This window comes from Lotus japonicus, chromosome 5 (assembly GCF_012489685.1).
Source record: "Lotus japonicus ecotype B-129 chromosome 5, LjGifu_v1.2".
NCBI lineage: Eukaryota > Viridiplantae > Streptophyta > Magnoliopsida > Fabales > Fabaceae > Lotus > Lotus japonicus.
Genome location: NC_080045.1, coordinates 30964343 through 30990852, shown reverse-complemented (window position 1 = coordinate 30990852; position 26510 = coordinate 30964343). Strand labels below are relative to the sequence as shown.

At 37.8% G+C, this 26510-nt stretch overlaps 2 protein-coding genes and 1 long non-coding RNA gene across 3 annotated transcripts; 1 reads left to right on the top strand and 2 right to left on the bottom strand.

The window, feature by feature from the left end:
- Positions 1-1355: 1355 nt before the first annotated feature.
- Positions 1356-4933, bottom strand: LOC130720214 (uncharacterized). The gene is made up of 5 exons (XR_009012987.1): positions 4569-4933; positions 3396-3477; positions 3161-3193; positions 2507-2574; positions 1356-1608 (listed from the first exon to the last, which is right to left on the bottom strand). It is a non-coding gene; the product is annotated as an uncharacterized LOC130720214 (long non-coding RNA).
- Positions 4934-10035: 5102 nt separating this feature from the next.
- Positions 10036-19346, bottom strand: LOC130717678 (uncharacterized). Its single transcript, XM_057568015.1, has 4 exons — positions 19013-19346; positions 18501-18927; positions 10773-11002; positions 10036-10544 (listed from the first exon to the last, which is right to left on the bottom strand). The coding sequence occupies exons 1-4, from the start codon at positions 19318-19320 to the stop codon at positions 10319-10321; spliced, it is 1191 nt and encodes a 396-aa protein (XP_057423998.1). The 5' UTR covers positions 19321-19346; the 3' UTR covers positions 10036-10318.
- A 5797-nt stretch (positions 19347-25143) lies between these two features.
- Positions 25144-26166, top strand: LOC130719436 (uncharacterized). Its single transcript, XM_057570064.1, has one exon. It carries the CDS (start codon positions 25144-25146, stop codon positions 26164-26166), a length of 1023 nt encoding a protein of 340 aa, XP_057426047.1.
- Positions 26167-26510: the final 344 nt, after the last annotated feature.

The window sequence follows — 26510 nt, the reverse complement described above, 5'->3', positions numbered from 1 at the left end:
TCTTTCGTCTAGCTCAAGTTGGCCAACCAGAAGAAGTTGTGTTCAGAGAAAGCAAACATCATGTCAATATGGAAAAGATCTCTAACAACATAGAAGAGAGAGAGGTCAAAGTGCAAAGCTTCAACAACCATCAAATATGCACAATGATCGAGGGAAACCATCATAACCTTCAGACCTGAAGTTTTCCCTTATCTCTTTCTAGGAACGGGATGAAGTTCATCGTTAATGTCAACTGTACCTCGGCCATACATCATCAGTCCATCTGTCTCCTAAGGAAGAATCTCCAAGTCATTGTTCCTACATCCATCGTCTACATCGAAAAGGCAAAAACGGAGAGAGAAAGACATTCGTTGAAAGGTGAAGAGACGTAACTCACTGGAAACAAACTACCTCATCAGTGGAATATACATCATTATATGAATGAAGTCCACAAGGAAGGGTATCAAAGAAGTCTCGACATCTGCAGCATCACATTGTAAGACCCTGAAATATATAACTAGGTTATTTATTCAATTTCGTCATATTAATTAATGAGTGTTTATATTCTATTATTTTTTTATGTTATTTTCCCGACCCGAATTTTATTGCGCATCATGGAAATTATTTAACTGATAATTAATTTCAAAATGTTTTATTTCCTAGTGCTTCTTTGAAAATAGAAATAATATTATAATCTTCTTATTCTTAATAAGTCATAGAACTCTTTGTTTTATTGGATAAGCTTCATCCAACGCTCTGTGAGCTATCTGCCGCTTATCTCTTTCCCTTCAATGATAATAAATCATCAATATCTTTTTCCCTATAATTTATTCTAGTTTAGATGCATAATATGACAATGTCATATTTACTCTAACTATCTCAAATCATCCGTTGACATAATTCTTACTCTTTTTCTCTGTCCTTGGATCATTTTAACTTGCTCAAACTGATATTAAATTATATCAGAGTCCCTCATAAATTTTTGGATGATGATTCATCTTCCTAATATTTTTCCCTTAACTCTATGAGTTAAATCCTACACTACCTAAATTAATCTAAACTTTATACACTACTAGAAAAACTAGTTTTCACATCAGGTATTTTTGAGTTTTAACATCGGTTTTTATACGATGTAAACAATGTTGATGTGGTATCTCCTAACCTTTTCACATCGGTTACGTCAGCCAACCGATGTGAAAGGTATACATTTCACATCGGTTCAGTCAGCCAACCGATGTGAAATGTATACTTTTCACATCGGTTAGACAAAAAATCGATGTGAAATGTATACTTTTCACATCGGTTAGACTAAAAACCGATGTAAATGCTCAACCATTTTTTTTCTTTTTTTTTTTTACACGAATTTGACCTGAATATACATATTTTTTTAATGAAAATTTATTAAAATAAAAAGATATCTTGAGAACACACTCTCTCAAGTGAGTTAAACATCCAAGGTCCCAGCAAAAAAAAAAACATAATAGCCTAAAAGAACTAGAACAATTCAGCAATTCTAGTTCTTTAAATGTAGTTAGAGCTAGAGCTGAACCACTTGAAGAACCTCCAGGAATGCAAGACGACAACAGAGGATTGGTTGGTATCCCATAATGCTTGTTCTCACCAGAAATCCTGTCATGCCACCCACAATAAGTGAAATTAAATCACTCCTGAATCAGAAATCTAATTGATTCTTATGTAGAAAGCATCATAATCACTTCTAAGAATCACTTTAAGAAAATGCTTGAATGAAGAGGCAAGGTTCATGCAAATGAGAAGAAAAGGTTAGCACAAGAGCCAACTAATATCTGGAAAACTAACACAGTGACACAATAACCCAACAAAGAAACAAAGATAGAACCTAGCAATTACACAACACACTCTAATTGCATAATCTATTGCCCACCGCTATCAGATAAGAAAATGACCCAACACTAGTCAGCAAGGCTTAAACAAACCTGTGTCATGTTTGTGGCAAAAACCATAGCAACATTGTGTGCTTTACATGTTATATAAAATAGCAAGTACCAATCAGTTTCTTGTACAGGGGCACAAGTACCAATCAGTTTCTTTTGTCAATTATCACTATCACATAAATATCATCTTATGCAGTTATGGCTTATCACTAACATCACTTCGCAGATGGATAGCAAAAGTTGGAACTACTTGGATTTAATGTAAATAAGATCGCCAGATTAAATAGCAGCTACCATTAGACATTTGCTTCCAACGATGCAACATAGCTACAGGGGTACCCTCACCATGGGATATATGGGCTATACAACTTACATCTTAATTGAGATTGTCATATCAGGAATGTTACAGGCTAAGACAATCTAGAGACACGCAACATCCACATCAAAACAATACATATTAGCACATACTAAATTAAAGAATTGTGATAAGCTAGATCCAAACTTATCATCATTGACCCTAGAACCAAACTCATCAACATATTCAAATGATAAGCTAAAGACAACCTAAAATAGTTTTAAAGTGAATATTAGATAGGTAAGCTTCTGCAAAGTACCTTTCAACTCAGCTGCTACTGTTTTTTCAACTCAAGCTAAGTACCTTTCCACAACAGGTGCCAAGCTTCTGCAAAGTATCAAAAGAAAGGTAAGATAAAAACAAAAGCAAAGGGAGTCACTATAAGAAGGCATCACAAAGCCAAAAGAAAAAGACTATCTAAACTAGAAAACAAATGACACAACACTGCCAGCAAAAGAAAAGTAAGATAAAAACAAAAGCAAAGAAACAAGACTATCAATACTATGATGGCTTTAACTTATTCTCAATTTAAAGCCAAAAGAAAAAGACTATCAATACTCTTGAGCTCTCACAAACAGCAACAATAATTGGAGACAACAGAATTTTCAGCAGAAAAAGACTATCAATACCCTTTGTTCTTTATGTTCCTTTAGTCTTTATAATGAGAGACTATCAACATGTTCACTGGCGGATTTACCTTGAGGCCTCGACCTCATGATCATAATGAGAGATATGGACATTCATTCTGCAAATTATGCCAAACAGGATGTCAAAAAAGCTAGAAGACTAGCTTTTCCTGTGTTTATTTATCCCCATTTAGCATCAAATGCACAAATGAAACAATACTAGCAGCAAGCACAACTATTATAGTTGATCAGCATGAAAACAAATTGCTACAAAAAAAGGAACCAACCTCAAGAACTTGGCGCCACTCTTTCCCCGATAACTGCAATTTCCATAAACAAAATGCACTAATAAGTCAAAGTTGAACAGAACCAATCAATCATTTAAACATGAGACATTAAACTTCAAATGTTAAGCACAAGACATTGAACTATTTTCAGTGTGAACAAGAAGCTATAGACTAATGTTTATACTAGAAGAAAAATGAAAAAAATTCAGGGCAGGTAAAACTATAACCTTATTACCTTATTCAACACTATATCAAAAAGACCTTGGTATGAAAGAGGCCTATTATGGTCAATAGCTACAAACAGTATCCCCTTGTTCCTGCAGCAAAATTTGTAGCAACCATTATCAGTAACCAAGTCAGACCAGTATCAGTGAAATCATCAATTTCATGGCTAACCCAGTTGCTTGAAATTTTTCCTTTTCAGCTAGAACAGTTATTTTTCTAGATTCCTAATAAAAACAAGAAAAATTGGCAAAAATATCTTGTAATTATTAACTTTCCTCATGTGCATAATTGAATTGGGTACAAGTAACCAAGGAAGTTTCTTAGTTATTCCAAGGTGCAATATAGAATTTAGACAACAAAAGTTTACTGCGCATGAGAATATACAGACTAAATTCTCACATATTTCTGTCTTTGTCGATTCATCTAGGAGCTTGACTTGTGTGTTATCAAAATCTAAAGCATTTGATAGAAACCAATGCTTTTGATTGATTCTCAAATCCATACTTTCTCTCTTAAAGTACACCACGCACCAAGATGAAATGAATGGTTTATTTGGCAATCATTAATGGTGAAAACAATTGCTAAGCTAGTTGCACAACCAAAGTGCTCCCAAACACAATCCATGAAGCAAACTTAAGTAGCAGATTTGTTATTCCATTATGTCATGAAGCAAGTTTAAAAGTTTCACCAATGATATCACATCTACTTGGGCTAAAAAGCAGGATGAATATGGATACAATACAATGAACCAGAACCATGTCCACTACACATTACACAGCCTTTCACATACTGAGAAAAACAGAAAGATGTATCTGGAAAACAGAGCAGTAACTAAAATTCATGAATTGAATGTATCTACAAAAGAAAGAAAGAAAGAATTCAAACAAACTTGTGCTTTATTTCAACTTCACACCAGTAGTAGCACACTTCTACAAATTACAATTTTAGGGTCAATGAAACATGGAAGGAGAAAAATGGACTCAATTTAGACCAAAACAACCAAAGTGCCAATCATCATGATGTGAAACGAAACGAAAACGATGGATGCCGGAAGAAAATACCAACCAAACATTGTTATTATTGTTCTTTTGCCCAATTTCGTAACGAAGCTACCTTTTCAAACGAGAAAATAACCGATTCCTAAACCCTAAAAAAGAAGCTCAATGCAAAAACACCATTGTACCTGAGGAGGGCGTAGAGGGTAACTGAGGTGACGTGAGGGAAGGCGCGACGGAGTCAGAGGGCGAGGCGGTGGGGCTGGGAGTCGGAGGAGTCGGTGGAGAAGAGCGTGTAGCTCCACAGGGAGAAGAATGAGAGATCGAGGTGAGTGACGTGGTGGAAGGAGGTCGGGAGACGGTGGAGGGCACCTGCGTTGCTGCGGTTCTGCCGAGGAATGAGAGGTCGGGAGACGGTGGAAGGAGGTCGGGAGACGGTGGGGGAAGCTCCGGCACACAAAAGAGAGGTGATGGTACAGTGCGTTGTGAGCGAGTTCTCGAAGAAAAGAGGGACTTAGGTTTTTTCAAGTATTTTTCACATCGGTGTGAAAACTAAAGAAAGAGAGACCTTTCCCAACGGTTATTTTATAACTGATATGAAAACTAAAGAAAAGAGAGACTTTTCCCAACGGTTATATTATAACCGATGTGAAAAGTACTTCATTAAAATTTCAAAAATGCCACCGCATATAGTTTTCACATCGCTTATTGTATCAACCGTTGTAAAAAATGTTTACTAATTACTTTTCACATCAGACAAATTCTCGACTGATGTGAAAACTCTCATAAAAGTTTACTATAATTTCAATATTGCCACCGCGTTACCTTTCACATCAGGTATTTCATCCACCGATGTGAAAACCCTGATGTGAAAAATATTTCTAGTAGTGATATTTCCTATTTCAATAAATATATATATATATATATATATATATATATATATATATATATCTCAAATCATCAGATATAGTGGTAGTTTAATAGAATTGAAAAAAAATAAACAAACGAAAACACACACTCACGCACACAGCCATGGAGAAAAGAAGGATATAAATGAAATTAAACAATTAGAGAAGATAAGAAGTGGCAGAGAAAATAATTATTTAGCTAGTCTCTGTCATCATTTCCATGACTAAGCTGTTTTTGTAAGTTGCAATCTCTCCACCTCCTCTTGTTGCATGATTCATCATCAAGTTAATAACCATGACAATGCAATTTTCTCTTCCTGCATTTGACACGTCCAAATTTTACTTGCCACCACCAGCTAGCTTTATGACTAAGGATAGTAAGAAGTATCTAAGCATGGCACCTCATGCTTAATTTCTTGCATGATTCATTCATATTCTTCCAACTCATGCTTTTTGCAAGTTGGACGTGGCACTCTTTGGCTCTTTTCCTTCACACTTAAGTTTTGATGGAAGCCTATATATATATCAACCTGAATTGCTTTGAAAAAGATGGACAGAAACATTTGAAAATACACACGAGAGGATACAAACACACACTTGTTTTGTGTGATTTATGTTTTGGTGAAATTTTTTAAGTGTTTACGTTGAGTGTGAGAAGATTCTTGAGTTTTGGGGCGGAAGCTAGGATCTGAAAGCTTAGCATTTTCTGAAGCGATTAATTTTCTAAAGATATAAACTGCGATAATGTGTTCTTGTCGGAGCTAAAGAATGGAAGGAAAGCTAGCCGGTACGAGGAGCGATGACGTGATTGAATCGAAGTCGCAACTTAGGAAAGAAAGTGGCTAAGGTAAGGGTAACTCAGTTTTAGAGCGTCATTTGAGTCTTGCATGATTTATTCGCACTGCATGCGCTTGAGATGAAGATGTTTAATTTGATTGGCGTTGATTGAAATATTGTATGCTTGCTTATGTTGAATGTTTTCTGAAACTTGTGCCAAATGTTTTCTGAGGCTAAGGCCATTGTTAAACAATAGAGACACGCGTCTCCGTTTTCTGGGGCTTCGGCCATTGATTATTGAAATTATGAATAATATGTGGTTATTCTAAGTTGATTATTGGTTTGGAAATTGTCGTTGACTGACTTGGCATATAGGGAAAGTGGCAATGAGGTGGGTGTGGTCCCACGTGATTGTCCCGTCTTTCGAGGCGTTATAAAGTGGCAATGAGGTGGGTGTGGTCCCGCGGGATTGTCTCATCTTTCGAGATGTTCTAAAGTGGCGATGAGGTGGGTGTGGTCCCACGCGATTGTCCCGTCCGTAGTGGCGCTAAGTGGCGAAGAGGTGGGTGTGGTCCCGCGTGATTGTCCCGTCTTGTGAGACGTTATTGATCGATCCATTTTGGTAGCAGCATATAGTTGCATTATAGAGAACTAACACCTGACCTCATGTTGTTGGATTTTAGTTATTGGTTTATTGATATCTGATTTGATGTTATATTGTTGAGGTTATTATTATCTGAGCTAATCTATGTTAAGTTGTTGATATATGAGTTTAATTATATTGCTGGTTTTGTTGATATCTGGATTAACTTAAGTTGCTAGTTTATTTACCATGCTAGGTAATTAAATTTGAATAGCATGATTTTCTCCTTTATATGTGGTAGTTGCATGGAGTTAACCCTTTCTATTTGCTACTTGTTATTTGGGCGCTTAACGCTATTAGGCGATGAAGAGCCTTCTGGCGATGCTTAGCCATGCTGAGATGGAGGAGAGATAGTAACCGGCGGAGCAAGGATGGAAGAAGCTGTATAGTTTTCCTCTTAGTAGTTTATGCTTTAGTCTTCTTTGTTATCTGAAAACTCTGTTACTAAAACCCTGTTTTCGCCACTGTTTAAGTGTGCGTACTTATTTTGGAAACTTGCTTATTCTATTGTAAGACACTATTATTATATGTCGGGAACGAGTTGTTTAATTAAGACTATGTTATGTATTAAACTGTGTTTAGTTGTTTTGAAAAGAAAAAAATTATCGTGTTTTCTTAGGATTACGAAACAGTCCTTAGACTTTGTTAGGTTACTAATGTGACTCCTCACTTGAGAAATTGGGGCGTTACACACATGATATGACACAGTGCAATAACCAAGGCTGAAGGCACAACGCTCCATCTATGAAAGAGTTGTTTGGTCATTTCAATGGATAGTAACTCCGACCTATGCTAAACAAATTGCATCTTCCAAAGAAATAGGTATGCATCAAGTTGTACCAATTCATCATGTTTTACTAACTTCAGCACAGTTCGATGCAACGATCATAATTTATGTGAAGACCATCCAACGGGTGAATTTCTACTCACAGAAGATCAGGAGCTATAAATACGAAGACTTGAAGATTTCACAAGTTGGCTTTTGCAAGTCCAAACACCAGACTTTTAGGAATCTGAATTGGGATTCAATCAGAATATCCTAACCCAGTTCAATATTTCCAGACGTGCTCTCAAGAACATATTCATATCGTCTGAAGAAATGTCGAGGCCTGAGCCTAGAAGAAGACATCATTATTAGCCTCAGCAACAAGGAGAATCACACTTAAGAGATTTATCTTTTTATTTCATCCTTGTTGTAAAAGAACATAAAGTAATTCTATAATACTTTATAGTTCTTAGTGCTTCATTTTACTGTTATCTCTCTTATTCAGAAAAAATCATTTAGGAGAAGTCCTTTATACTTGTAAGAAGGAGTCCTAATAATACTCGTAAGGAGGAGTCCTGATAATACTTGTTAGGAGAGTCTTTAGAATACTTATGTCTGGAGAGGCAGGGGCAAAATAATACTCAATACCTGAAGAGGCAATGGCAAAAGAATACTTTGCCCGGAGAGGCGTTAAAAATACTCAATGTGTGGAGAGGCAGGGACAAAGAGCACTCAATGCCTAGAGAGGCAGTTCGGAAACAATACTTAGCTTGTAGAGGCTTTAAGAGTACTCAATGCCTTGAGAGGCAGTTCTAAAATAATACTCGGCCTGGAGAGGCGATAATACTCAATGCCGGGAGAGGCAGTTGCTAAAGAATACTCTTGCCTGAGGAGGCAAATTGAAGAATACCTGTAAGGACTAAGGAGGAGTCCTTGGAAATCGCTCTTAGTGAAATAACGGCTTACACCGGGAATTGGATGTAACCTTATTGTTCTGAGGGTGAACCAGGATAAAAGCTTGTGTGTCGTCTCTTTCATTTACTCTTGCTTATCCGCTGCGCCAACATCTTTGATAAAATATTATTAAAAATAATCTTTTTGATAAAATTCCTTATAATCTGTTTTTCTTATTTTTTATTTTAATTTTTGGCTTAATTGCACTTTTGGTCCCTAAACTTAAAAAATAACATTTGGAGTCCCCCACTTATTGAAACGTCACTGATGTTGGTCCCTCCTCTCTATTCTGTAAAAAAACTAACGTTTTCCGTCAAAAATTAACATTTTTTTGCCTATGTGGCATTTTTTCATAAAAAAAATTAAAATATAAAAAGAAATTCAAATTAATTACATCTTCATCTTCCTCATCCATCTTCTTCATCATCTTCATCACCACCTTACTGTAAAAAAAAATCACCATTTTCATCATCTTCATCATACCCTAACCCTAACACCAGCCCCCACCTCAGACCCAACCCAGCAGCCACCTAAGCCCACTCCAAACCCCATCCAGCCACCACCCCAACCAGAAGAAAATACCCAAAGAGAATGGGGTTTGATCGTCCACCACTCCACTGTGGTTGACGCGGGCAGCGAGCTTGTCCCGGATGCGCTTCCAGGCGGTGAGGTAGGCGGTCTCCTCGTTTGGGATCCTTCCAGACATTGCGCCACGACTTGAGAACGGTGCGCAGGGTGGCGTACGGATCTCGACAGCGGATCATTAGGGCGTGGGAATCGGGGTAGATGAAGAGGGGTTTTGCGATGGAGGGCGGTGGTGACTCGGCAGAGGAGTGGCTCGGAGGAGGGGTTTCTTTGTTTTGATTCTCCAATCTGAACCAAAGTCTGCATCTTTTCCTAACCTTCTTCCTCTTCTGTTAGATCGGGTTTTCACTGTGCCTTTCAAACATGCTCAAAGGTTTGAAGGCACTGATGCTTTTGCTAAAAAGCTATAATTTTTGTAATTACATGTGAAAAGGGCAAAAACCCATTTGATTTCTGATTGTTCTGCATTCTTTTCTTGGGGTTGTAGGTTCTGGTTTGCTCAAATTGGCTTGGGAGTGGTAATTCAATGTATGCATGGAAGCAAGAGAATGTATCAATTCTGAGGTTACAGTAATAGGGGAAGATTGTGTTTTCTAGAATTAAAATGAAGAAGATAAAATTTCATAAATTCTAAATTTCTTTATTTTTTTAATTAATATTGTGAATAAAAATATTTAAAAATACCACGTAGGCTACTACCGTTCAATATTTGACAGAATGAAGATGAGGGATCACTTTCACTGTCGTTTTGAAATGTGGGGGACTCTAAATGCTATTTTTTTAGTTTAGGGACGTATTCCGCACAAAAGTGATATGTGGGGGACCAAAAGTGCAATTAAGTCTTAATTGTTTTATCCAGCTCCATTGGGCAGTGAAGACCATATTACCGACCTCATTTAATTGGGTAAGGCTTTGCTAGTTGTTATTGTTGATGAATAGGTAAGCAACAAAAAGCTCTATCTACATTCGTAGTCGTGAATACTAGTTAAAGATGGAACAAAGAAATGTAAAAAAAAAAAAGATGAAACTCAGGTACATATATTAAGCTAAATTTTGGACCAAGACCCATACATCCGTTAAACTAGTGTCCAGCATAAAATATTTAGTGGCCACTTCAGGTTTAATGTGAGACAAGTACATAGCTGTAATGAATTAATGAAATTTTGAATGTAGCTATCGTCACAATTTACAACATAAACTGATCACCCTCTCATTTTTCCTTTAATTATAATCTCTTCGTCAAATTTACGGGCATGTTTGTATTTTTCAACATTGGTGGATTGCATACAAATTGTGGTGTAGGTCTCAGCAAGTTTCATCCGCATTATAAACTAATTCTGGTATCTGCCATTTTTTAGTATTCTTTTTTGGGTCATCAGTTAGGCTGAGATCTGTCTCATCTTCCTTGAACGTTCTAATGAACGTTTTGGCACCCATCATTATAAGCCTCTCGATCATGAATAATTGGTAATTGTTCTCAACAATTGGATCCAACATATGGCTATAGTTTGACGAATATGCCAATCTATACCTGCAAATTTGAATCACCAAGAACATCAAATAACAGAGAAAGGGCACGGTAAAACAAAAATTGGAGGGAATAAAATTATAACATAGTGTACTGTAAAGCATTGAGTCTCAGGGAAAAAAGGGACCAGAACACATATGACAAGAATATGCATGAAGTTTTGATCATAAACAAAATCCTCTTCACTTAAAGAAAATGAAACAAAAATGACAATAAGAAAGGGTTGGTTACCTGACAGAAAGCGGTGAAAAAAACCCAGGAGTCCTTTCATTTGAAGCAATAAACAAAGTTCTTCCAGGAGGGACCCATTTTGCTATTCTGCAAAGAATAAACTCAGGTCGTGTATCCCTATCAAGGTGTGGATGCAGAGTCCTTGCTACACCAAGTGAATCCTTCCTGGTCTTTATTTTATCCCCACGACGAACATGGATGGCATCATAATCACCAAGTAGTGCTTTGATCTGCAAACAAGAGTCTGATCAGAAATTGAAAATGCCTAACTGAGAGACAATGTTCTATTGCAATGCCAGAGTTTACAGGTTAAGCATACATACTACAATTAGAATTACAATGTTTTGCAATTTGCAGAATAATTTGAGCACAGAGTAATCTATTGGTTGCCAGATAAATTTCATCAGTCTTGTCCCTAACTCTATCTCAACAACCAAAGCGAGCTTAAAAGATCACCACAGAACACAAAGATGATGTTTTGCGCAATTGAGGATTTTTAAGAACAAAATATCTTGTATATCCAAGGAGAAAACATAACTTATGTTTTGGGAATGAGTGAGGAGGGGCATAAGACAGCAATTCCCTATATCCTGTAAAGCTCAGGTTCACAAAGAGTAAACAGTAAACAAAACACTAAATTGCTTAACCCTTGTTAGCATATGAGAATAATATATATATATACATTGACTTTTAAACAGTCAACCAATCATGTTTTTGAAAATTTGACAAAAACAAGCTAGTGGTTTCAAGCCTGACCTTCTGAACAAGCTTTTCAGTGAATGACCACACCATTAGACTTTGTTTCATCCACATTGGTCCACCCCCTGTGGTTTCAAGGCAAATCAACCTCCTACACTTTCACATAGATATTCTCTTTTACCCCGCATCACTACTAATGTAGATTATCCATTGTTTGGGTGTCAACTACACTGGTTGACCACATCAGTGTTTCCCAATGGCTTTTGGCCGTCCAACATGTGAGGGTGGACCAACACCCCAGAGTTCCCATGCGCAGCCACATCCTGTCTAGGAGTCATTTCACTTTTTGCTAAGTGAGTATTTGTATGAATGGACACCTTTCCTTTCAAGTTGCTGTTGCATCTTTTGACTCACATCATTATCCTTCTTCCAAAATCACCCTCCTCACCCTAGACTAGAACTGTTCGAGTGGTCACTAATACCCACCTTTTAGCAAGCAATAATCATCCACCTCCTTCCTAGCTGCCCTTAGTCGCGCCTCTGGAGCCAATCTCATCTTTGACACCATTTTTCATTTTGGCAGTTCGTAGTATTTCTAACAGTCTAGCTATCTTATTCCATCAGTTTGGTTACTATATAGCTCTCTCCCAAGCCTAGCATGGTATTGAGGCGAAGTTGGAAAACAAGGGCTACTTTGTCCAAGATAGCTCTATAATGGAAAAGTTAATTGTTGGTGTTTCTAATAGTCTACCTATTTTATGTCATCAGTTTGGCAACTATAGAGCTCTCTTCCAATGCTAGAATGGCGTTGGAGGGAAGGCGGTTCAAAAATCATTGCGAAGTGTTTCTACTTGTCCAGCTATTTTATTTCATCAGTTTAGCTACTATATAGCTCTCTTAGAATGCTAGCATGGCATTGAGGGGAAGAAAGTTGGAAAACTAGGGCGACTTTGTCCAAGATACAGTCTGCAATATTTGTCCCAAAATGCCATATGATCTTTAGGGACCTTTGTGTTAAATGCAGTCTCAGCCTGACCCATGTCTAGTTGTGGTCCAGTCCGACCTATCTCCCATCTTAGATACTGCATTGCGATCTTCATCTCCAAACCATCTGGTGTTTGTCATGTTCTCTTTCACCAATAATTATTTCAGTGGCTTTTTTCTTACCAATGATAGCTTGCCAGGAAATTTCCCTGATTAACATTGCAACAAAGTTCCTTCTTCATTAGTCATGAAACATTTCAACCAACTTAACAAGATGATGATCATGCTAGCTATCTTGCTTTGTCGTCTCTCCAACAATAATCAACTTCCCATTGTCTCCAACATTAAGTTGCCTTTCTCGGCAGGTTCTATGAAGCCAATATTATATTGTTTGGTTATTTTTCTTATTAAAATATTTCATTCGAAACAAGCTTAAGGCTTAGTGAGTTCCAGCTTAATGATAAGTGAGAATATATAAAAGTAGATTTAATAAAATAAAATAATCTCGGTAAATTTCATATTATCTTGTGATCCCTTAGGATTGGTTTCCATATTTCCTTATATTTCAGGATTTGGTTGCTTATAGAATTAGATTAGAGTTTTGTACAAGTATAAAGAGGGATTACTGCTTAAGGAACCGCATTGACTAGAGATATGGTCAAAGAAGTTCTTATAAAGGGTAGATTGCAAAAGGCATAGTAGAAGGAGAGGCAACTAAACAGTATACACTATTATGGTCATACAGTGCTGAGTTAATGAGAGCACGTGCTGGGAATACAAGTAAAATTCAATTGGACAGGTCCGCACAGAACTTGACACCAAGATTTGACAGGTTTTACATGTGCTTAGATGGATGTTCTTGACAGGTTGTAGGCCATTTGTCGGAGTCGATGGTTCCAATTATCATAGATGTCATCTTTAAAGCCACAATACCACGACCTGCACTCACACCCTAGTCGAGTCAACTATTGCAGCAAATGATACACTGGGAGACCATTCTGCAAGTGTAAACCCCAACCTTTATTTGATTTCATTACGGATACTAACCTAAACCTGGACATTTCTAGTTGTACAGGTGATAGGAACTCAAGGTTAGTTAGTTAGTTAGTTAGTTATACTTAGTGAGTTAGTTAAAATGTTATTGAGGCATGTAGCCTATAAATAACAGACATTAGAGAGTTAGGGGTATCTTGTTATTCAGTTTAGGAATTGGATTCAGAGAGAGAAGTGGTTCTCTTTCTAGGGTTAGAGGGGGTGTTTGGCATCTCTCTCATGTATCTTTCCCCTAATCCCCAATTGGGAATTAGGGTTTTCTATCAATAAAATCAGGGTTCTATCAACAGGACGCAAGAAATTTGAGGAAAAAGAGAAAATCACCAGCACAACATTCATCCACCAACAAAAAGGTTTGTGAAATTTAAATAAAAAGGTTGCTTACTCAAAGTGTTAACTTTGAAATGCAATCTCAGGCTGCTGGTCAAAGCAAGGGAAAAAGAGGAATAACATCTCAGGTACCTAAGGCTGTAGTAGAAGGGACCAGAATGAAGATCACCCTATAGGGGAGTTGGACTCAATCACGTTGGGGGCACTCAAGGAAGTGGAAAGACCAAAGTGAAGTACTCTAATCTCAAGGAAGTGTGATTGTGGATGAATTGCAAGCATCTAAGACAGCTGCAGAACCTAGGTGAAGATTTAGGCTTAGTGCGATTAAAGTCATTTTGGCTTTAATTATGTTACTTTTTGTCTGTGTGCTCAATTTTTGGCTTTAGTGGGGGACATTGAGCTTAGGGGAATATTATGTTACTATTAAAACTTTATTTAGTTGGGTATAGACACATCGGAATTATTTCTACCATGTCATACAACTATATTTATAAGTGCAACTTTGTTTCAAACAAATTGATGTTGTAAATGACGATTTCTTTATCTTCCTTACATCAATTTGAGTTGTCTACCATATATAATTAACACATTGAAATTCAATCACAGCAAAAACAAATTTCATTCAAAAAAGGAACTCATTTCATTCAATAAGTAACTGATTCACAACAACACACAAAGCCTAACCCAAAAATTACATTGACATATCTTTTTCTCACACATTGCAAACCTTTCAATCAAAAGTAAACCCTAACAATATGTGTTGAGAAGGGTAGAGCAGCCCTAAGCTAGCTTTTCTAGGTAGAGTTAGGTCTAATCCAAATTCTAAGATGGTATCAAAGCATATCTTAAATCTGTTTATTGGAGACTATTGGAGATCACTCATATATGGCCCACCCACCGTTTTAGGAATAGAGACAGATGACTGGGAACAGAGACATGTATAAGGGGAAGGAGACAAATAGTGATAACTCAGAGAAACATAATGGGGAAAAGGATTACGAGTTGAGCATATACCTTTTCAAAGTGGGGCCAAAGGGGACAGAGGAGCTGGCTCCTGATGAGATTCAGTGAGTTCGTTGCTAGCAGGTAGTTGTGGAGAGGAGGGAAGTTTGCCAACATTGATGTCGGTACACCCATAAAAGAGGCGGTGGTGGTGTTAAATTATCTATAACACAGGACATCTCTAGTGGGTTATGGGTGTCAGGGACAAGATGAGGAAGTCGTAAGGTGTTGGAGACAAACTCTAGCTCAAAGGTGGACCCAAAGAATGGGACAAGTTCTAAGAAGGTAACATTGGCCGAGATCAAGTAATAGCGAAGAGTTTAAGAGTAACATTAACCCTTATGAGATCGAGTGTAACATAAAAGGTTCATTCATGCAATTCCACGATCCAGATGTCCATCCCTGGGCATGGGGGGTGTGTTGAGAAGTCTCACGTTGACTAGAGATATGGTCAGGTAAGCATTTATAAAGGGTAGAACAATCCTCACCTATAAGCTAGCTTTTGGGGTAGAATTAAGGCCTAACCCAAATTCTAAAAAGATAAATGAATTCGTTACAAGCAGTGTTATCAAATTGCGGCTATGGCGGCGCAATGGCGTTTTTCCATGTCGGGCTTTCGAAAATCTGCAACAGAATCCCATGGCGTTGAGGGCCATGGGTGTACAACTTTCGCGGTGGTCGCAAGCGAGAACGCAGCCTGGACCTGTTGAATCGCGGCGAGAAGAGAGATGAAAACCCTAGGCAACCGAGGTGAAAACCACAAATTGCCCCCATTTTGAACATTAGGTCAAACCTTTAAGTGCATTTTGGGGTTTTCTCGTGACTTAATAAAACGATGAGCTTCATATATTTCACATGTTTCATTAAAATGAAAGGTTGCATTTCATTTTCATGCGTTTCATACCAACATCTTCCTTTCTTCAACCTGAAGTGCGACCTCCATGAGACCTAGCCGCCAGCCACCGTGAGACCTCTGACGAGCTCTAGCAAGCTTCCGACGACTTCGCCGGTGTCATCCTTCTTCCTCCTCCTTCCTCCTTCTTCTCCTTCTTCTCCTTCTTCCTCCCTCCACCTCCTTCTTCGTCCTCCTTCTCCTTCTTCCTCCCTCCACCTCCTTCTTCCTCCTCCTTCAGCCACCATGACCCCGCCATGGCATATGGCAATTTTCTATTGCGGGTTTTTTGAAAAATGCCATAAACCACCATTTATCATTGTTAACTTTGGTTACAAGCACTGAGCCAGCACTAGTCACAACCAAGACACTACAACACTTAATTTTTCCATTCACTCTCTCTCCATCAAGCTTCTTCTGCAGCTTAGCTACTTTTTTTACTCTCAAGTACTTGCCACTCAGTTATGCATTTCACATTAACTCTCTTAAGGTGCAATAAGTTTTTCATCAACCTACTTAAAATAATTGAATGAGTTTGACTCTGTAATTCATGGACAAATTTCAGAACCATTTTGTTAGTCACTAATAGCAAGCTACAACAATTAGGGTTAGGGCTAATGTCTTTCATTCCCAGTTTAAAACCTCCAGAACCTCCTCTCGGGGTTCTTTCCAGTATTCGATGTTAGTAGGACCAATCTTCGCATCCACATTCTAAAAAATGTGAAAACAAGGACAAGCTACAACACTTCAACTCACCTATCTCTTTCACACCAGATGAGCTTGACTGCTTCATTCTTCTTCAATGAAGCTCAATCACCCTCAATTGTGGCTTCTTCCACGAGAGAAATCCTCTAACCTTCAATGGCAGGGATTAGGGTTAGGGTTCAGTAAATTGTGATAAGTTCTTTTGGATTGACTCCACATAGGTTTACTCATAAAATAAGACATTATCCATGTAATTCCACATCACATTACTCAAACACATGAGTAGGCTCAAGTCCACTACATTAACACGTAAATAACTTAGGGACTGAAATATGGCTATTTCGAAAAAAGAGGGGAGTAAGTCAAACAAAAAAAGAGTAATTATAACAAAGAATTTCCCATAATATAGGGAGCAATAATATATTTTTTAGTTTTAAGCTATTTCGGAGAATTTCGTCTCTATTACTCCTTTTTCCTCCTATACCTATAAGACTAAAACCCTATAATTTCAACAAACTTAACTTTTTCTTGTATGATGTAGGAAGTCACATATTAGACTTTTCCAATATATTCACCCTTTCTGCTTGATTTGTGTTTATGGCTTCTATGTGGTGCCTCTACTTATGGGCATTCCAAGGGAGTTACCTGTACTGGTATACAAAGACAAAAGAATTTGCTTCACTACATTTGTCTAAATAATTTATTTTACTATCCAAGTAAAATGTAAATAAGTTACTATATCTCTGAGCAGCTGAGAAATGAAAAGGCACATACATGGACATATAAAAACCAAACACTAGTGTGCTAACCATAAACTGCTTCCAAACAAAAACCTTATATAATAAATTTGGAATTTTGTTTTTCTAAGAAACAACCAAGCTATTAATAGTTGTGTCAAGGGTGCTTGTAGCTATATCATTTGATAATTCCAAAAATAACCCACAATTCTTGATAATCACTTTATCACCACCGGTGAGCAAAAACAACACATATGAGAATAGGAAAAGCAAAGTACCTTACTAAAAGGAACAGAAACAAGCATCCATTTAATCCTAATGGTTTTCATTTGTTTATCAAATTAGCTAACTAACATTCTATTACCTGCATACAGATGTACACTTGAGATATACAAAGGGCCATGCACTGACAACTTGATTTGTGAAAGATGATGGTATATAGTGACAATTGAATCTAAATTCAATTCCAAGAATGTTTCTGTTAGAGCTCAATTATTCCCCCTCTACAACATGTCTCGCCTCCCCTTAAGCTTTACTTATTTCTTCCATGCCCAGGTTCTTTCCTTTACTTATTGGGAGAAAAAATAGGGGGTGGGGCATATGGGGTGAGGATAGAGGCCTAATGACTTTCATGTTCACAGCCCGATTATTCTACAAAATTTGTTCGTTTGTCTACGCATTGAGAGATTCACAACACATAGCAAGATGGACTTAAATGAGATGTATCAATAATATTGTTACATTTTGAGAGTAAAAAAATATGTGAGAATAGTTAAGTACCTCTTCGAATTTGGGCTCGAACTCGCTCAACTCCAAAAACTAGATTACCAGATGAGGGTTGCACAAGGTCACAAGCCTTTATAAGCTCTAGTGCTCTACTTTGGTCATAACTGTCGATGTAGGATCTCAAATCTAAAATAGGCTATGATACTATCATAAAATTTGGGTCAGCCTTACTAGTTACTAATCCTAAAAGCTAGCTTATGAGGTGAGGATTGAGCAAGCCTGAATAAGATCTACTTAGGCCATATCCCTAGTCGATGTGGGATCTCAACAACCTCATATAGTCCGTTCATGACCAGTTCCTGACCTGCAACAAGCTGCTAGCTCATAAAAAGATAAAATTCAAGGTTAACCTACCAAGCGTAGAGAAAGGAGAACGTTCCTTGCCAAACATTTCCCCTGAGATAACTCAGGTTCTTTTAGAGATAAAATATACCAATCCAATCAAGAAGAGCAAAAATGACAAACAAAGAAAGAAAAAAGTTTAAGTTTAAATTAATGTGAATGTGATTGTTAAGGAGATTATGTATATACGAAGTGGACCTTTTGTGCTGCATCTCTGAGCTTGTGGGCAGCCATAGAGGGCAGAAATGAATATGGCAACATGATAGCACTACGGTTGTTTCTATCCTTGCATTCCATAAACCAGGAAAGAGGGCTAGCAGTTCTGTTAATGAGCAAGAGATGAGAGTAGCGAGCATCTTGTTTAAGATGGATCCGGGTAAGTCTTTGTACATGAGCAATTTGTGTATCCTCCAATGTTGATAGAAGCATATGCCATTCTCTTGAGTTTTCCAAAATTACAGGGACAGTCTGAGAAATGAGCTTTAAATCGTATAAAGAGTCCATGGCGCAGAAACTGGTTGCCCATTGCTCCTCCTCAGTAGCATTGTTATTTGCAAGGCGATGAAGGATCCCTTTCTTATTGTGAATGGGATTAATGCACATCCTTGAAGGCATCACAAAAGTTCTAGACAGAGCCAGAGGTAGTTAGTTAGTTAGTTAGTTAGGGTTACTAATTAGTTAGAAAGAGAATTGATAAATGATGATGATACCTGCGAAGATAGATGGCTTCTTCGAGTGCGCACCGGAGGCTTGATTCCTGGTGACCCAAACCTTCGCAGGAACCACAGTGCTTACCGGGACAGTCGATTCGATTGCCCCAGTAGAGGTACTTTTCAGACTCACCATTGCTATTGTTAACTTCGGAGTGGGACCCACTTGTCGACACCACCGACCACACCAGAAACAACACCGCTATTGCTGTCACTCCTGCGCCCACAACCACCATTGGAGATCTCGGTGCCGCCTTTCGTTTCCCCTTTGACCCTGACCCCCTCTCTCTCTCTCTCTCGAATGCCATTCCATTCACACCACCCAACTAGCTCTCTACTCACACTTATATTTCACCGGGGAGAGACATTTGGGTTTAACGCCCCACCCTTTAGGCTCACCGTCCCACCTTTTTTTTTTATCCTAAAAATACCCCACGGTTAATCATTAACCGTATTCAATATATGGAACACGGTTAATCATTTTTTCCCACAGTGTGAACACTTTTGTCACCGTTACATCTCCTTCCACCAAAGAACAAATACGGTTAATGATTAACCGTAATGAATATATATAATACAGTTAATCATTAACCGTATTATTTCCTGACAGTGTGATCACATTTTCCACCATTACTCCTCCATCCACCAACTCCTCCCATGCCCCCTGTACTTTATCTGACAAGCAGCAGGTCACGGACCTTTCCCACATTACTCATTTCCATCACCATTACTCCTCAACTCCCTCACATTTCTTCTTCCCACCACCACCAACATCTCCACTTTCCTTCTTTCCATCACCACCACCACCACCAAGGGAAGCTTTAAACTCCTGGTAACTGTTGTTAGTTTTTAGTACTTTATTTATAGTTAGTTTAAGTAGTTAGTTGTTAGTTTAAGTAGTTAGTTTAGGTAGTTAAGTCGTTAGTTCAAGGCCTTTGTATCGCGAACAAATACGACAAATGAAAGTTCATATTCAATACGAACTTTGATTTATCGTATTGAATATGAACTTTGATTTGTCGTACTGAATATGAACATTGATTTACCGTATTGAATATGAACATTGATTTACCGTATTCACTTTCAGGGATGACAGATTCTTATATTTTTGGTGAATCACAATTGATAAAGGCTGAATTAGAAAATGATCATCTTAAAGAGGAGCAACCATCACCATTTGAACCCTCGAGTATAACTATAGATGTCTCCCATTTGTATGCGACTAATCAGGTACTCATTGAACAAATTTTTGCATGTTTTGTTTATGCTTTGTCTATGCCTTGTTTATCATTAAACAACGTTTCCCTACATTTCTATTAGAAATAAATATGTTCTGGTGATCACAAAGTCTGATAGTGGTGTGAATGGAAGAAAAGAATATGTTTATCTGGGGTGTGAGAAGCATGGTCTGTATGCTCCCTACAAAGAACCTGATCTTGTTGAAGGAACAACAACACCAAAGATAGTTTGTCATTTTAGACTAAAAGGACGACCTACGAAAAATGGTAGAGATTGGTGTTTGAAGGTGATGGAGGGTAGACACATCCATCAACCAGCTAGGTCACTACTTGGCCACAATTACGCTGGTCGACTAACTAGTGTTGAGAAGGAGCCAGTGATAATACAGGCTAAGATTTGGGTTCCACCGAGAAAGATGCTGTTGGATTTGAAAGAAAAAAATCCTGCAAACTTGTCTACCATCCGACAAATTTATGGTGTTTGCAAGAAGTTTAGGCAATCCGTTCGTGGGTCATTGACAGAGATGCAACACTTGCAGAAGAAGTTGGACGGTGACAAGTATGTTTATTTTAAAAGACATGAACCGGATCGGAAGTCATTAGAGATGTATTTTGGGCTCATCCGAATGCTGTCAAACTGTTCAACACATTCCCTTATGTAGTGATCATGGATTGCACTTACAAGACAAGCAAATATAAACTCCCCTTGCTCGAGATTGTTGGCCTGACTTCCATAGATAAGACATACTCTATAGCATTATGCTACATTGGCAGTGAGGGCACATATGACTATATTTGGGCATTGGAGTGTATGAAGTCTCTTATTGCCGACTGTTGACCCGGGGATATAAGGGTATTTTTGTGAGTCTTTTATTTTATTTTTAATTTATTTTCTGAGTTTTAATTAGTTTTTATGATATTTTTAAGTAATTTTCGGATTTTTAATTATTTTAGGATTTTAGGAGTTTTTATTTTGATTTGTTAGATTTTAGTAGTTTTATCTTATCATTAATTAGTACTTTTTAAATGATAGATTTGGTTAGGATTTAGGTTGTTTATTTTTTATTATTATCTTTCTAGGATTTTATTTTAATTAGTTTATTTTAATTTTATTTAGGATTCTCGGAATAAAAAGAAAAGAGAAAATCAAGTAAAGAGAGCTGATCCGGTGCTACTGGTCCATGGAGCTGCCATGCACATACAAGAGATCGAACGGCTGTTGCTTGTGTCCTAGCCACATGGCTGAATCTTGCCAGGGGAATACCATAAGACCGTGACCCGCGAAGCACTAGATTCCACCCCACTTTCACCTTGGTCCAATCGTCATCTGACACGTGGCAGAAGTAAAAGGCAGTTTTGGCTTATTTGATAATATCATCACGTGAATCTGCAGAGGAGAACAGAACTTGATTTGCGAAGATTTTAATATTATTATAATATAATATATATATATATATATTAGGTTTTAGTGAAGAGGGGGAGACTTTTGGTGATTGGAATTGAGCACAGACTTCTTAGGGTTTTGAGAGCTTTTGAAAGGTAGTCCTAGAGATTTTAGGTGCTATTTTCTTTCTCTTTAATTCTTGATTATGGTCATGCTTGGCTAAATCCCTTTTAGTACTTGGGATGCGGATCCTTTTTAGGATTATGTTTTGATTCGAATCTTTGCTTCATATGAATTTTATTTATTAATCTACGTAGTTGTTTCAATTTATCTTGATTATACTTGAATGCATGCGAGTAATTTACTGATTCTTATGAGAACGGAAGTTGATTAGGAATTAGAGAAACAAGGAAACAATTAGATTAGACGTTCCCTACTGCTTGATTCAAGAGTAGAACCTAATTGCGTTGGCTAATTTAAATAGAACTTAATCTTCAATTCCCTGGTCTAGGTGCTCGTAAAACAGACTTAGTAATTGAATTGAAAGTCTAGGGCGTGTGAGTTATCAACATCTTTGAACATAGGCTAAATCGCCGTAGAGGAGTTTATTAAATTCATATGAACATTGTTAGAATAAAGGCATAAGCCGAATAGGTGAAACAGGACCCAAGTACTATCTTTCTCATCTGATTTCATAAACTTTTTGATTTTCGCTTTTACTTTTTATTAGTGATTGTTACAATCTTTAAAATCCCTAAAATTGGTTTTTATTTTCATAATCTAAATACTAGAAGTTAATATAATTAGTATTGAATCACAATCCTCGAGGGATCGATAATTTATTACTACGGGCAACTTTGTACACTTGCAAAGGAGCTATCAAGTTTTTGGCGCCGTTGCCGGGGATTGTCTTTCCAATACTAGTTTTAATTAATCTCTTTTGTTTAGATTTTTGTCTTTCAATTTTTTTTATTTCATCTTTATTGAACGGGTGCTTCTAATTAGTGTGTTCAGTGTATGCGAGGTACAGTTGATCCAGAGACATTGCTTTTTGATCCAGAAATCGATCGCACCTTTCATTACCGGTTAGCACAACAAAGAAGAGCCCTTGCATCTGCAATGGCAGCTGAAACAAATGCTGAATTGGAAGCGCGACTTCGAGCGAAGTTCGCAAGGACTCAAGAGGAACGGGTGCAGGAAGCAGTGCGCCGAATCCAGCAAGAAAGAGAATTAGAGGAGGCTAACCGCCCCCTCAAGGATCTGAATGAGCCTGTCATGAGCTATGATTACCCAGGAAGTATAGCCCCTCAGAATGCCGAGGCTCAGAACTTTGAACTCAGACCTGCACTCATCAACCTGATCAGTCTACTGGAAATAGTTTACTCCATATTGATGTTGACTGATCAGGTTGATGAGTGCAGGTCTGAGTTCAAAGTTCTGAGCCTCGGCATTCTGAGGGGCTATACTTCCTGGGTAATCATAGCTCATGACAGGCTCATTCAGATCCCTGAGGGGGCGGTTAGCCTCCTCTAATTCTCTTTCTTGCTGGATTCGGCGCACTGCTTCCTGCACCCGTTCCTCTTGAGTCCTTGCGAACTTCGCTCGAAGTCGCGCTTCCAATTCAGCATTTGTTTCAGCTGCCATTGCAGATGCAAGGGCTCTTCTTTGTTGTGCTAACCGGTAATGAAAGGTGCGATCGATTTCTGGATCAAAAAGCAATGTCTCTGGATCAACTGTACCTCGCATACACTGAACACACTAATTAGAAGCACCCGTTCAATAAAGATGAAATAAAAAAAATTGAAAGACAAAAATCTAAACAAAAGAGATTAATTAAAACTAGTATTGGAAAGACAATCCCCGGCAACGGCGCCAAAAACTTGATAGCTCCTTTGCAAGTGTACAAAGTTGCCCGTAGTAATAAATTATCGATCCCTCGAGGATTGTGATTCAATACTAATTATATTAACTTCTAGTATTTAGATTATGAAAATAAAAACCAATTTTAGGGATTTTAAAGATTGTAACAATCACTAATAAAAAGTAAAAGCGAAAATCAAAAAGTTTATGAAATCAGATGAGAAAGATAGTACTTGGGTCCTGTTTCACGTATTCGGCTTATGCCTTTATTCTAACAATGTTCATATGAATTTAATAAACTCCTCTACGGCGATTTAGCCTATGTTCTAAGATGTTGATAACTCACACGCCCTAGACTTTCAATTCAATTACTAAGTCTGTTTTTCGAGCACCTAGACCAGGGAATTGAAGATTAAGTTCTATTTAAACTAGCCAACGCAATTAGGTTCTACTCTTGAATCAAGCAGTAGGGAACGCCTAATCTAATTGTTTCCTTGTTTCTCTAATTCCTAATCAACTTTCGTTCTCATAAGAATCAGTAAATTACTCGCATGCATTCAAGTATAATCAAGATAAATTGAAACAACTACGTAGATTAATAAATAAAATTCATATGAAGCAAAGATTCGAATCAAAACATAATCCTAAAAAGGATCCGCATCCCAAGTACTAAAAGGGATTTAGCCAAGCATGACCATAATCAAGAATTAAAGAGAAAGAAAATAGCACCTAAAATCTCCAAGAGAAACCTTTCAAAAGCTCTCAAAACCCTAAGAAGTCTGTGCTCAATTCCAATCACCAAAAGTCTCCCCCCTCTTCACCAAAACAGAAGGGGTGTACTGGAAATAGAAGCATATGATAGGATGGTTGCTTCAAACAAGCAATTATCTCAACAAATGACAGCTATGCAACAACAGTTCCAGGCAGCCAAGATATCTAATGTGAATAGTATCCATTGTGGAACATGCGGTGGTCCTCATGCCAGTGAAGATTGCGGAGCAAATTTTGATGTGGAAGTCAAGGCTTTGGGCAATCCCCAAAGTAATCCTTATTCCAACACCTACAATCCGGGGTGGAGGAATCATCCTAACTTTTCCTGGAGGGAACAGAACAACTCCAATCAAGGAGGAAATAATCAGAGGCAATATTCAAATCAAAGGTTTCAGTCTCAGAATTCAGCACCTCAACAAACTCAGGATCACGGTAGTGGCAGTGGGAAGAAAAGCTTAGAAGAGCTGATGGAGAATTTCATCAACTGATCAGAGACCAGTTTCAAGAATCATGAAGCTGCTATAAAAAATTTGGAGACTCAGATGGGACAGATAGCTAAGCAAATGTCAGAAAGACCCCCAGGTATGTTTCCTTCAGATACTGTCATTAATCCTAAAGAAAATTGCTCTGCCATAACTCTTAGGAGTGGTGCTACCTTGAGTGAGCCTAAACAGAAAATTGTAGAAAACAATAATGTCAATGATGAGTTTGTAGGAGATATTGAACCTTTAGGAGAAAATAAGAAAGAACATAAAGAAAAAGAAGAGGAAAAGAGAAAAGTAGAATTAGAAAATAAGTTTACAAAAGTCCCTTTTCCCCCTTTCCCCACTAACATAGCAAAGAGGAGGTTGGAGAAGCAATTCTCCAAGTTTATATCTATGTTCAAAAAGTTGCGTGTAGAGCTCCCATTCTCTGAAGTTCTTGAAAAGATGCCTCAATATGCTAAATTCATGAAGGAGATACTCTCAAAGAAAAGGAGGTTGAGTGAAGAGAATGAGATCATTGAGCTTACTGAGGAGTGTAGCGCTATTCTACAAAGGAAGCTTCCACCCAAACGAAAGGATCCAGGTAGTTTCACCCTACCTGTTAATTTTGGGGCTTCAAAGCAAGTGAGAGCCTTATGTGATTTAGGGTCAAGCGTCAACTTAATGCCCCTATCAATGTTTGAGCGACTTAATGTTGGAGAATTAAAGCCGACAATGATGATGCTTCAGTTAGCGGATCGCTCCATAGTGGCTCCATGGGGAGTTGTTGAAGATGTGCTAGTAAGAGTAGGAGAGTTCGAGTTCCCGGTGGACTTTGTGATAATTGATATGGATGAGGACTCTAAAATACCATTGATTCTGGGAAGACCATTCCTAGCCACTTCACAAGCGAAAATAAATGTGGGGAAAGGAACAATATCTTTAAGGGTAGCTGATGAGAAGATCACTTTCAATATATTTGACCTGAAGCCAAAACCAGGAGAGAAGAATGATGTATTCTTGGTGAAGATGATGGAAGAGTGGAGTGATGAAAAGCTGAAGCAGTTTTTCCTAAAAGAAAAAGCTGTTGCAACAAATAAAAAGAAAGAGGAAGACGTGCAGAGCGACCAAACTAAGCAAGTATACTCAATGAGCATGGTTGTCAACTCCGAGCAGAAGAAGGAGATCAATACCAAGCAGAAGGAGGAAATGAAGTCAGAGCAAAAGGAGAAGATCTACTTAGAGGAAAAGGTAAAAGGTGGGTGCTTCCAATGGAAGCCAAAGCGTAAGAAAGAAGAGAAATCTTCAATCCCTCTTAACTCTAAATTTAATGATTGTGTTTTAGCTCTTGAGGTTGCATCCAAAAATCTAACTATGGTGTGTGCTCAGCTGAAAGATTCCAAAAGTGCAATGCACTATGAGATAAACTCTAGATGACATTCTGAGTCCAGGAAAGTCTAGCAAAGACTATAAAATTGCGCTTCTTAGGAGACAACCCAAGTGATAGTTTTAGTCTTATTTTGTTAATTCTAATTTCATTTTCATTTTCATTTTGCTTTCTTAGTTTTAATATTTTTTTTTCTGTTCTCCGTTTCGTAGTGTTGGTATTATTTATTAAAATATAAAAAAAAAACTACTGCCAGTCATGGCCACTGGATTTTGCAGCATGAAAACAATGCCTTTTCAATGCAATTTTATGGCCATAGCATGAGTTGAGGAAGGTGAACACACTACTGGAATTTGCAGCGCGGAAATTGGCGCTATTCCTTCAGAATTTGGCG

What these genes read in the sequence shown, in the direction of transcription:
- LOC130717678 (XM_057568015.1), bottom strand. Translation starts at nt 19,320, where the DNA reads ATGGCATTCGAGAGAGAGAGAGAGAGGGGGTCAGGGTCAAAGGGGAAA. An exon ending in TCAGAGATGCAGCACAAAAG is followed by an intron (nt 11,003 to 18,500) that starts GTCCACTTCGTA and finishes TCTTGTTTGCAG; the next exon opens with ATCAAAGCACTACTTGGTGA. An exon ending in TTTTCACCGCTTTCTGTCAG is followed by an intron (nt 10,545 to 10,772) that starts GTAACCAACCCT and finishes TCAAATTTGCAG; the next exon opens with GTATAGATTGGCATATTCGT.
- LOC130719436 (XM_057570064.1), top strand. Translation starts at nt 25,144, where the DNA reads ATGTTCAAAAAGTTGCGTGTAGAGCTCCCATTCTCTGAAGTTCTTGAA.